Below are 11,998 nucleotides of genomic sequence, written 5' to 3'. Positions count from 1 at the left end.
ATTCATTTAGCAGACGCTTTTATCCAAAGCGACTTCCAAGAGAGAGCTTTACAAAGTGCATAGGTCACTGATCATAACAACAAGATAGCCACAAAACATTGCGAGTAGCCAAAACATGAAGCACACATTGTGAACAACCAAAGTAAGTGCCAAAGGGAAGAACCATAAGAGCATGTAGTTAAACAAGTTACAATTAAACAACATGAACCGCTATACGTGCAAGTGTACCTGTGGAAAAAACAAGCAACAATAATAAAAACAATATATCACATTTACATTTAGCAGACGCTCTTATCCAGAGCGACTTACAGTAAGTACAGGGACATTCCCCCCAAGACAAGTAGGGTGAAGTGCCTTGCCCAAGGACACAACGTAATTTTGCACAGCCAGAATCGAACCAGCAACCTTCAGATTACTAGCCCAATTCCTCCAACCGTCGGATTACTAGCCCAATTCCTCCAACCTTCGGATTACTAGCCCAATTCCTCCAACCTTCAGATTACTAGCCCAATTCCTCCAACCTTCGGATTACTAGCCCAATTCCTCCAACCTTCGGATTACTAGCCCAATTCCTCCAACCTTCGGATTACTAGCCCAATTCCTCCAACCTTCGGATTACTAGCCCAATTCCTTAACCGTCAGCCCCCTGACTCCCACCTGATTTAAGATTGGGAATCAGCTTTCCTGGGGTAAAATATGTCTTGTTATTCCTCATTACTTCTTAACATTACTTCTTAACATTCACTAGAGTAGTTGTTCTGACAGAGGCTCCTCCCCCCTAAAATGAAGGTCTGATTAAGTCAAGTAAGGAGGGAAAGAGGCCATACCAGAGACAAAGCCCTCTGAGCCCCAATGGGAGCCTGGGGGACTCCTATTGGTAGTCTGGTTGTCTGAGATGGGTGGTACTGTAGGTCAATGGTCAATGGGGTCATCAGCCTGATCTTCGATAGACAGTGTCTAAATATAACCCTTGCCCCCAAGCATCCACTATGCCATACCCCGTACCACCCAACCCCTATCCTACTAACCCCTGCCTCCTACTAACCCCTACCCCTACTCACCACTAACCCAAACCCCCTACTTCCTACCCCTGTCTCTGAGCTCAAACTATCCATTTATCGGGCTGTCAGTTACCAGGGCATCAAACCCAAGTCACAGAATTTCCACCTTATTTGGCTTAAATTGACATCCAGAATGTGTATATTTACAGACTACACCCCACACTGTCCCTTCTATATTTGTCTTCCCGATGGTAGCAGAGTCATTTATTTACATAACACCAACTCATAGCTGGTTGATCTATAGGCTACAAGATTGCTGGTACAATAACATTGGTTTGTTCCATGTCCTTGTACCAACCTCCTGTTCTGGGTACATTGAGTTCAGTTCAGTTCAGTCAGCATTATCTCCAGCATAGGGCAGATTGATAGCCACTCTCTCACGCTGTCAAGTAACTTGCCTAAAATCTCTTTAACTCTCCTTGAAGCTTCCTTGATGACTGAGCTTCTAGTCTAGTTGAGTCTAAAAGTCAGCAGTTTCTCTTAAACTCGAAAGAAATAGCTAACCTACTACATACTCTCAGATACATAATTGTCCAATAGAGATTACTCGAATTTCTCATGATGTTGACTTGGGCAACCACTTTCCCGATATATAGGGTAGCCTATCCTAAAATACCAAACTACTTCAGGAAGCAATGATCTTACTGCATCCAAAAACAGGAAATTATATTTCTATAAAGTTCATAAAGCATTGCTCTTCTTGCCATAACGATGCATTTTCAGGGAAGTGAACATTGAATTCATTTTTGAGATTTTCAAGAATATGTTCCAGTAAAATCCTAAATATTGAATTAGACTGAAACAGAGATCAGAAATCGGTTAAACTTACCGGCAACATGACTGCTTGGGCCAATCAGGTAATATGTTTATTCTAACCGCTGACTTAAAAAAAAACCTCTCCGTTATTTTCTCTGCCTCCCTCGACGGGATGGGTGGACGCTTTTTGACAAGGAGCTCTGCTAGTCCGTCCGCCAACTACAGAATAGAAAAGCAACGATGCTTGATCCCAGGCGGTGCGTGCAAACGCTGTAGGGCGAAGTGGGTCACGTTCTGGTCACAGAACATCCCCCAGCCTAGCAGGGAACGCATGTTGTTCCACGGAATCTGCTAGACATTCCGACACTAACAGCTAAAAGAGCGCGCCACAACTAATTATTTAGATAGTGACTGTGAAAACGGCAGACTTACACGTTCCAATGCGTAATCAATCCAAAGCAAGAAGTCAATGCAATAAGAGCCCGGATTTTTCTATCATTATAGGGTGTTCAGTCGGTGGTGTGAAGCAGTTTATTATTTCCTCTGCTATAGTCTTCTTAGAAGCGAGATCAAACTTGCTTGTAGCCGACGAAAGACGAGAAAAACGGATGTAAGGGACAATGTAACCTCTGCAATGTTAGTTTGACTTTCAAGAACGGAGAGCCGGATACTCTGTATGTCGGCGTCCAACAGCCTTTGTGTTGCAAACTTGAGGAACTGATATGACTAACATTTATATACACATGGCCTACGATTTTAAATCAAATCTGGTCAAGTGTCAGTCACGAAGACAGGCAGCGCCCTCCTCAAAGACAAACATAACGGACATAACTCACATCAAAGCCAGGACTGGCTTCTTCAGACAGCCAAAATGTGCAGCTTTTCAGCCAAATATAGGTCTACTAAAGATGCATGACATTACAATGAAAACGATATTTACCAATATTTCATGAAAACAATTGGTAAATTGATGAGTTTGAGCGAAAGGCGGGAGAATGGCTTACAAAGAAGTATTCCCACAATCAACTCTCAGATGGCTCTTTACTGCCATCTGGTGTTAATTAAGGGAGAGAATAAACTTAGCACTGATGGGGAACACACTATCACTGAATTTACTCTTAAAATAATATATTGTCTACTGGCAGCCAAAAGTGGACCTTCTTAGACTAAATGTAGCTCTGGAACTCAATAATCCACCCACTCCCCCCACTCTCAAAAAAACAATTGTATCTCCAATACTAGATTTGAGAATGTTTACTATCTCAGAGGAACACTTTGAATGTCAGCTTTACAGTCAAAATACAGGTAGATAACATTTAGACATAAATAAATTATGTATTACAAATACACACTTCATAAAAATGAGGCCTAAGGTAGAAGTCGTTACACCAACAACAGCAGCATACGTACACAGGCGCTAACAGGGTGGGTCATTTGCACCAGCAGGTAGACAGTGTTACAGCAGCCAGAACTCAGCTACAGGCTAATCTTAATCTATTAAATATTCTTCTTAGACTACGCATAGTTAATCTGCGTTCGGGGAAACCGGGCTTTGAAACCATTAATTTTAATCTCGAATGGGGGGGGGGGGGGGGTTGAATTAAATAATCAATAAATAATAAATGAATTAATTCATAAATGACTGTGTGCTGTGTCTCTAGAGCTAGTACATTCCGCTGCAGGACTACTGGAGGCAGCAGTTTTGACCGTTGCCCTCGCGGGAGCGAAGACACATCTTGGGCTTGTAGCTCTCCAGGTACAGCAGCTGCTTGGAGTTGAAAGCCCCGCGTCGTTTACTGAGAGAGGAGGTGAGAGAGAGGGATGGAACACTGTGTGTTACTAAGACAAACTAAATGTAAGCTTATTAAATGGTGTTCACTTAGCAGACAATGTTATCGCTTTTATCCAAAGAGGTGTATCAGGGGGGATTTGAACATACAACCTCTTGATCTACAGTCAAATGCTCTACCGCACTGGCTCCAAACTTTGTTTAGCAATGTGAGAATGTGGACTGTTGTTACATTAAATTAACCAATAAATATTATACTATATCTATAAAGAGTTAGCCGTCAGCATGACCTTCGATAACTACATTTAGTAGTCCTTTCAGAAATTCATTGTGTGCCATACAGCAATCGTCAGACAACGATTACTTACAGTCGTATGAAGTGGACAGCATCTTCGTACTCCATTCCACATTCAATGAGGGCCAAGGCCACCAGAACAGGAGCCCTGCACAGAGGACACAGACCGTGATCATGAACACTCCTGAGTCTTGGTATTAAACCGAACACTTTGATGTTTGCTGTTAAGTCGGTTTCTACAGCACAGGAGACAATTGAATGTCAACTTGTTTAGAAGAACACTGCTGCAGGCACGAACCAGACACCAGCAGGTGACTGAACCATACCATGAGATGAGATCAAAACTAAGGGCAAGCTGGAACAAGGGAGATGAGTTGGCATCAAGGCAATACGCTCCTAAAATAGCTCAGAAGGACAGAAAGTACTTCACGGCAGATCTGATGAAAGTCCTAGGTTTTGAAGGTTAGTAAAAGGAAGATAAGAAGATAAGCTAGTATTAAAGCACAAAACCAGCAGCTAGAGCCTAGAAGATAAAATAGATAAGCTAGGTTGAAGGTAAGCCAGTGTGCAGACCGTCCCAGGGAACGACACACGAGAGAGCAGATAATCTATCTGAGCCTGGCTTCACTGACCGGCCCAGGCCTGCCACACAATGCACGGCCACACAGCAGCCTGGTTCCTGTCTGAACTTGGCCTGGAGCAGATGCAGCCAATCATCCACCACTTGCTCAGGAGGGGCGGAGCCATCGTCAAACGGCCAGTCCTGAAAACCCAACAGAACATCAGAGGAATGGATTTGTGGCTATGCTGGTATCTTTTAAGCCATTACCAAAATGTGTTATTTTTTTAATGAAAGCATAAGGGGATTATCTTGTGTTTTTCTCACCAGGACTTGGATCCCTTCCTGTTCTACTGGGGTTTTCTCATATGTTGCAGCACACACTCTCACAAGGGTTTGCACGCCAAACGCCTTCAGGTCCTGAACACATAGGAAATAAATACATATTCAGTACTGTATCATGCGTCACATGTTGTTGCATATAATATTTAAAACAGGACAATCACACCATATGATGCAGAAGAAATGATATCTACACAGGCTGGGATGAACACATGAACGTAGGAAGCAGTTCATATTCATGTCTGTTCTGCTGTACCTCTATGAATTTGACCATCTGGGAGTTGGTGGGGTTGTGTGTGATGAGGAACCTCATACAGTCGTATCTGATCTCGACAGGGGCGGGGCGATTCATGTTGACGGGCAGGTGAACGACAGCTGTCTTCCAGGAGAGGATGAAGATTAAAAAAAGAGTTCCAAGATGGGGTAGATAGATGAGGGGAAAAAAAACTTATAGTAAAATCTACAATTTGCCAAGCCTATAGTGCAATAAGAAAGGAAAAATTTGAGAAAAGAGGTTTTATCTTTTCGACTTCCACCTCCCAATCACCCCATTAAGGGAAGAAAGATGGATGGAGAGATGGTGGAGAGGAAGAAGAGAGGAAGAGGGAGTAAGCAGCTAAGGGCTGGGCTCTACCCTAGGCATGTACTGGCAGTAGAGTGGTGCAGCCTCCTGTATTGCTGCTGCTTGGCTTCGGGTTGGCTAGTCTTCATAAGGTTTGGCTGATCTTTAGATGGCAGTGAGGGCCTTGCTTTCATACAGGGCTATCTCCCAATTCACTTGTCCACAATCAGCAGGTGCTGTGCCTGGCAAAAGTCTCCTCCCTCCCTCGCAATCGCCATAAATGTGCAACCTGTGAAATACATGAATCAGAGACAGAGAGAGAGATGTATTTAAGTTATACTCAACCTTTACCTGCACGCTAATAGCTAATAATGAGTCCCGTGCTAGATCCACAGTCATTATAATGGACTATGTGTCCATTTAGCATCACACAGAGATTGTTCTGTGGGTATCAAAAAAACGGGACAATTAATTATCCCAAGGCCAGAATGCACTAAGAATGTCGCTCTATCCCGCCCATCTAATGTCGTCGTCCAAGGTGATCCATGCAGCCCAGATGCACGTTTTATGTCGTGATGTTTCCAGTAGAGATTATCGATACATTGACTGTTAAGACCGATGATTAAATCAGTTGTACAAACCGCCGTGTGAGCTGAACGGTGTGTTCATTGAGCGTGCACAAGGCGATGTGACAGCCCCGCGTTCCAGACCGACCATTGATCCTCTCTCTCTCGTTCACAGTGGCACAGCGCTCCTGGCAACGGCTAACGGCTCCGGTTTAAGAGACTACCGAAAAGAAATAAATCATAGAGATATCTTGATGAGAGAAAAGCTATGTTTTAAATACAGATAAGCACCGGTATTTATGCAACACAAATCAAACATTTTGTGAGCTCACAGTACCAGACAGCTACCAGACTTTAACCTAGATCCCAGTCTACTATGGCTAGCGCTAGCTACTGCTGCACAGTACTGTTAGAATGGATTAGAAGCCATTTTGGGAGTCAACAGCCAGTCTCGATAGCCATAAAAAATACACTTTCAGAGCTCGGGGCAACCTAAACAATCCAGACAATGTATAGCACTAACATTGTTTATTTACTTACGAAAACGTTGTTAGGCGATAGCCGAAATCCCAGTATCACTATTTAAGACAAGGATAACACATCCGCTGACAGACGCGTAAACCTTGGAGGTTACTAGGCAGAATGTCATGTGACCGCACTGCCAGAAATCTGTTTACGACAGTAAAGACAAGTGTATTCCCACCTTTACCACTAGATGGCGTTATTATCCCTGTCTGACATTTAAAATGGCTTTAATTCAGAGATCAAAATCAGAATCAGAATTTGGTTTATTCGCCATGTAAGTTTACACAAAAACATAATTTACTGTGGCAGGAAGGTGCATACAATAAACATATATGGATCTTAAATAAAAAAGTAGAAATTTACAATAGTCTAATTCTGATACTTGATACTGATACTTGATGATACTGATGATACTTGGATGCTTAATGTCCACCATAACCAGTTGTAGCTATCTTTTCCATTTGTCTTGAATATGGCCATGAAATACACAGGAATTAATCTTTCTCAATAATGGCAACCCTTAGCTGATAGGTGAAACATCTCTCGGTCCTTTCAGGTGCGTGGTATGTATAATGTGTAGGTGTGGCAAGTCCGCTCTTGTTTCCGTGATAAAGACGATCCCAGAGCAGCTTGAATTTCTGCGGTAAGCCAGCATCTCATGAATAGATAAACACACCCACCTTATGTTTAGGAAAGAAAAAATGTTCACCTTTGCCAATAGCAACACACACATATAGGCTATACAAACACACACACATACACCTGGGCTTGGGGCCTGTAAAGTGTGTTCTGACGCAGACCCTCCAGATCAGGTTTGACAGGGTTTCAGGGGAAGAAGACATATTTTGCTTTGTAGAGTTTCCTGCTCTGTTTTCAGTTCTCTGATTTTATATAATCCTTGCTACACCCAAGGTAAGGTATTTTAAGATGGCTTTATTGTCTGTTTATCTTTATTTATAGGCTAATGGAAGCTTATTAAGTATTGATATAAAAGGAAATTATTTGTATTTCGCTTTGTTTGAAAGTCTCTAAATTACTAAAGAAGGAAGAGTGTTACTCGGATGTTTGATCTCATGAAACAAACTTATTTTCAGCTCTGGCATACAACCAGCACATAACTGTATAATATGATGTTATGATTTATAGTATTTGTCCTAATTATTATCAGTTTTTACTCGTTTTTACTAGTTGTCCATGAGTACGTATGCACCTTTCTTAATGATTTAATAAAAAAAACACTTTTTATGTGATTGGATCTAGTAAGGTTAACATACATTAGACTGTATGCCACTCTACCTCAAAGACTGTTAAAAACGTAATTGATGTGATTAGAATGAGGTGATATAAACCAGCATGGGTAGAATATACTCCACCCTTTCACCACGTTTTCCTAAGCACAGCTAACTACAAGTCAAAAAGCTCCTGTCTTTATATGTTAAAAAAAAAACTACTACAGTAGTCAGATACAGTAACACTTTTGGTTGGTTATTTTTTATAATGTCGTATTTGTATATAACACCCATCAGTGGCTGAAATTAGGATGTTTTCCATTACAGTTTCTATATTCCTGTGAAGCACACCTGTCGGCAATCTGTTTAGTGCAGGTAACCTGGAAACCAGGGTTGAAACACAGATACTGTAACATAGAAACATGAAGTTTATGTTTCCAGTAGTTTAATCCTATATAGGCCAGTAACTTTGTTCATATTCAAACAAAAACTAATTCCTATGTAGGATTGATCACTCCAAGACAGACACAGACAGACGGACAGACACATTTGGTTGTTTTGTGGAAAGTTCTCAAAGTGATTTATGGGGTTTTGAGGCCAGTCTGCCTTCAGCACTTATAAACCCAATCAATCAAATCCCACTGGATAAATTAAAGAGACGTGTTGCAACAGCAGCTGCTTTAGTTCATTTATGTACAGTATGCTTTTGTTTAGGCTCCCCATTAAATGCAGGAGGATGATGAGTCACTGCAGCATTCCGCATTCCTTTCACGGAGCGTGTCCTAGTTTGGGAAATATAAACAGCTAAAACTAAATCCCCAAGTTCGGTCAAGTTTTTGCGCCTTGAAGTTTTGACTTCGTCCAATGAATTTTGTTTAACCTAAACTGTTAACCACTAATAAGGACTTGCCAATATCCAGTGGAGAATGTGGGTGTTTCCCAGAGTTCAATAAAAGATAAATGATTTGAAATCTTTCTGCCACTCTCTTGATCATAATGTACGAGGTCCACTGTGCTTTGTCTTATAAACAAATCTACTAATCTTCTTGTTATAAATCTGTGTGTCAAAATAGGGCCCAGGGGCTGGAAGCAACCCACTTCCTTTCTGCAATCCAGACCATGTTCTTGTTTTTATAACAGACAGCTTTGTAAAACATTATTCAGTAGTTTTAATCTTGTTCCAAAGCAAACTAAGTGTATTGGTGAGGGTGTAAGGACCTGGGTATTTCAGCAAGGCTAAGGGCTTGGGGTCAGATGGCTGAGCGGTTAGGAATCGGGCTATTAATCAGAAAGCTGCCGGTTCGATTCCTGGCCATGCCAAATGACGTGTCCTTGGGCAAGGCACTTCACCCTACTTGCTTCGGGAGAAATGTCACTGTACTCCTCAGGAGGAATGTCCCTGTACTTACTGTAAGTCGCTCTGGATAAGAGCGTCTGCTAATTGACAAAATGTAAGGGCTAAGGGAAATGTGTTAAGAACTAGGGTATACAACCTCTTTGGGAGGAGTCTATGTGGCCAGGTTGGCAGGACCCTGTTTAAACCCATTGCTTAACGTTTATTTTTGCAGGTGTGTGTGTGCGTGTCTACAGGAGTGTGTGTTTTAGTCCCCTGCCAGGCAGGATGAACTGGTCCGGTCTGGAAAGCCTCCTCAGCGGGGTTAACAAGTATTCCACCGTCTTCGGACGAATCTGGCTCTCCATGGTCTTCATCTTGCGCGTCATGGTCTTTGTCGTGGCCGCTCAGCGGGTGTGGGGGAGACGATAGCAAGGACTTTGTCTGCAACACGCGCCAGCCCGGCTGCACCAACGTCTGCTACGACAGCATCTTCCCCATCTCCCACATCCGCCTGTGGGCCCTGCAGCTCATCTTCGTCACCTGCCCCTCGCTCATGGTGGTGGCCCACGTCAAGTACCGCGAGGAGAGGGATAAAAAGTACACGGTTCTCCACGAGGGCTCGCACCTCTACGCCAACCCGGGGAAGAAGCGCGGCGGGCTGTGGTGGACCTACCTGGTCAGCCTGGTCTTCAAAGCCAGTTTGGACGCAACCTTCCTCTACATACTCTACTACATCTACGATGGCTATGACATGCCACGCCTGTCCAAGTGCTCTCTGGAGCCCTGCCCGAACACGGTGGACTGCTTCATCTCCAGACCCACCGAAAAGAAGATCTTCACCCTGTTCATGGTGGTGTCCTCTGCCCTGTGCATACTCATGTGCATCTTTGAGATGTTCTACTTGGTCGGGAAACGTATTCAGAAGGCGATGGTGTTACACGAGAAAAAAAAAGAGGACTCTCTTCGCCGAGAGCCACGAGCTCACCGCTATTGCCCCACCGAGGTCGCAGGTCCTCCGGGTGGACCCGACACTCACATACAGCCAACAGAGTCTCTGCAGGAAGAAGAAAGAGCAGGGGGCAGCTGCTTGTGCTACCTCCTTGTTGTAGTTTTCCTATTGGCTGGCTGGGTTCCCATTCCACACCAGAATTCCAGTTACCATTATTAGCCACAAGGTAATGGTCGATAGGTAGGCTACATGATTTTAAGAAAGCTTTTTGCGGTTCAGTTTACTGTATATAATTGTTAGCATACAAACCGCTGAAAGATGACTAATACGAATACCATGAAACCAGTTGAGCAACATGCAATTCTAGCATGTGAGATACAATGGCTTGGACCTGTTTCAGGACAGGTTCCTGTACAGGATTCTCAAGTCTCTAAAACAGTAAGTCTGACTGTAAGTCAGATGCTCTCTGGACGTCTGATCATCATAGACTGTGTTCCACACACACACTGCTTCTAGACTTTTGAACTTGAACTGTGCCAGATCCAGGAATCGCCTGATAAAGACCATCTAAAAAAGGACTGTTGAATGCTCACATGTATAAAACAGTATAACTGTGTCATGATATGTGTTTCCATTTGTTTACCAAAAATTTCATGTTGTGTACCTTGATTTTTCGGCAATAGGCCAAATGAACAATACAGCCATACATAACTACCTTGAGTTCTTACACTACTCATCATCAATGACACTGAACACAGCTCACTGAAAACCATTACAGCACATTCTGTCACTCAGAGAGAGCAGCAATACAAACATTCTACAAATGAAGTTAGTCACAGATGGAAAGACAGTTAGGGTAGAAGTGACTAATCTCTGGAAAAAGGTTATTTTGCTGATGTATTTATGTATTTAGTATTTATGTAAAAAGTCTCTCTCTCTCTCTTTGTCTGTCGGTTTTTTTTGTGTGCTACCTAGGCAACCAATCCCATTTCCACTGCAGTCAACTGAAGTCGTTTGATTTGGTTAATGAAGAGTTATACATTTTTGAAGGAATTCAAATCACAATAGACCAAACTCATGGAATTGTAATGGAATTAAGATGCATCCTTGGTACGTCGAAATGTTACACCTCCCCTCTCTCTCTCTCTCTCTCTCTCTCTCTCTCTCTCTCTCTCTCTCTCTCTCTCTCTCTCTCTCTCTCTCTCTCTCTCTATCTCTCTCTCTCTCTCTCTCTCTCCTCTCCCTCTCTCTCTCTTCTCTCTCTCTTTCTCTCTCTCCATCTCTCTCTCTCTCTCTCTCATCTCTCTCTCTCTCTCTCTCTCTCTCTCTCTCCATCTCTCTCTCTCTCTCTCTATTCTATGCAGCCCACACTGCTTCTTTCTCTCAGCTGAAACCTCATTTAAAATAGCAACCTTCCTCTGTAGCCCAGTGCTTTTATATGAAACTGTTATATAATACACACCTCTTGATCTGCTCCTTGCATCTCTCTCCTTCAACTGCACCCTCTATTATTCTCTCTATCACTCTCTCCCTCTCCCTCTCCCTCTCCCTCTCTCCTCTCCCTCTCCCTCTCCCTCTCCCTCTCCCTCTCCCTCTCCCTGTCTCTCTCTCTCTCTCTCTCTCTCTCTCTCTCTCCTATCCTTTGTGTTATCTCACCATTGGAGACAGCTCCTTTTGTGCTTTCTTATCACTATGGCGACTGTACCCTCGGTCTGCCTGTCACTCAAACACCCACTGACAACAATAAATGGTGAGGAGAGGTTCAGAGTATAGATGGACACAGTCCAGGAGTCTCTGGTTCATCAAACAAGGAGACATTACCCTCTTAGAAGTGATTTAGAACCTGTATTGTTGGAATTTATGAGCTCATATGTCATACCACAGACTGATAATGGGAAGACCATAGCAACAAAAGGACAATACCTCAATTTGAGCTTAGTGTCGAGGTTTCACTACAACCTTCATCTGTGTTAGTCTAACTGACTCTGAGGCACCTGGCAGATATTCAACAGCATGATTCATCCACTCT

At 43.0% G+C, this 11,998-nt stretch overlaps 2 protein-coding genes across 2 annotated transcripts; one reads left to right on the top strand and one right to left on the bottom strand.

The window, feature by feature from the left end:
- Positions 1-3,056: 3,056 nt before the first annotated feature.
- On the bottom strand, positions 3,057-6,585 carry ptp4a2a (protein tyrosine phosphatase 4A2a). Its single transcript, XM_062470128.1, has 8 exons — positions 6,471-6,585; positions 6,006-6,150; positions 5,437-5,653; positions 5,059-5,181; positions 4,788-4,880; positions 4,534-4,664; positions 3,975-4,049; positions 3,057-3,613 (listed from the first exon to the last, which is right to left on the bottom strand). The coding sequence occupies exons 3-8, from the start codon at positions 5,443-5,445 to the stop codon at positions 3,502-3,504; spliced, it is 543 nt and encodes a 180-aa protein (XP_062326112.1). The 5' UTR covers positions 5,446-5,653; positions 6,006-6,150; positions 6,471-6,585; the 3' UTR covers positions 3,057-3,501.
- Positions 6,586-7,203: 618 nt separating this feature from the next.
- gjb9a (gap junction protein beta 9a) lies at positions 7,204-10,907 on the top strand. The gene is given in 4 exon segments (XM_062469432.1): positions 7,204-7,367; positions 9,253-9,437; positions 9,439-9,977; positions 9,979-10,907. Coding segments are annotated over 3 exon segments (822 nt in total). The 5' UTR covers positions 7,204-7,367; positions 9,253-9,305; the 3' UTR covers positions 10,130-10,907.
- Positions 10,908-11,998: the final 1,091 nt, after the last annotated feature.

Source organism: Osmerus eperlanus, chromosome 9, assembly GCF_963692335.1.
Source record: "Osmerus eperlanus chromosome 9, fOsmEpe2.1, whole genome shotgun sequence".
NCBI lineage: Eukaryota > Metazoa > Chordata > Actinopteri > Osmeriformes > Osmeridae > Osmerus > Osmerus eperlanus.
This window is presented reverse-complemented; position numbering and strand designations above follow the sequence as displayed.

What these genes read in the sequence shown, in the direction of transcription:
- ptp4a2a (XM_062470128.1), bottom strand. An exon ending in AGATGGTCAAATTCATAGAG is followed by an intron (nt 4,881 to 5,058) that starts GTACAGCAGAAC and finishes CTATGTGTTCAG; the next exon opens with GACCTGAAGGCGTTTGGCGT. An exon ending in AGGAAGGGATCCAAGTCCTG is followed by an intron (nt 4,665 to 4,787) that starts GTGAGAAAAACA and finishes TTGGGTTTTCAG; the next exon opens with GACTGGCCGTTTGACGATGG.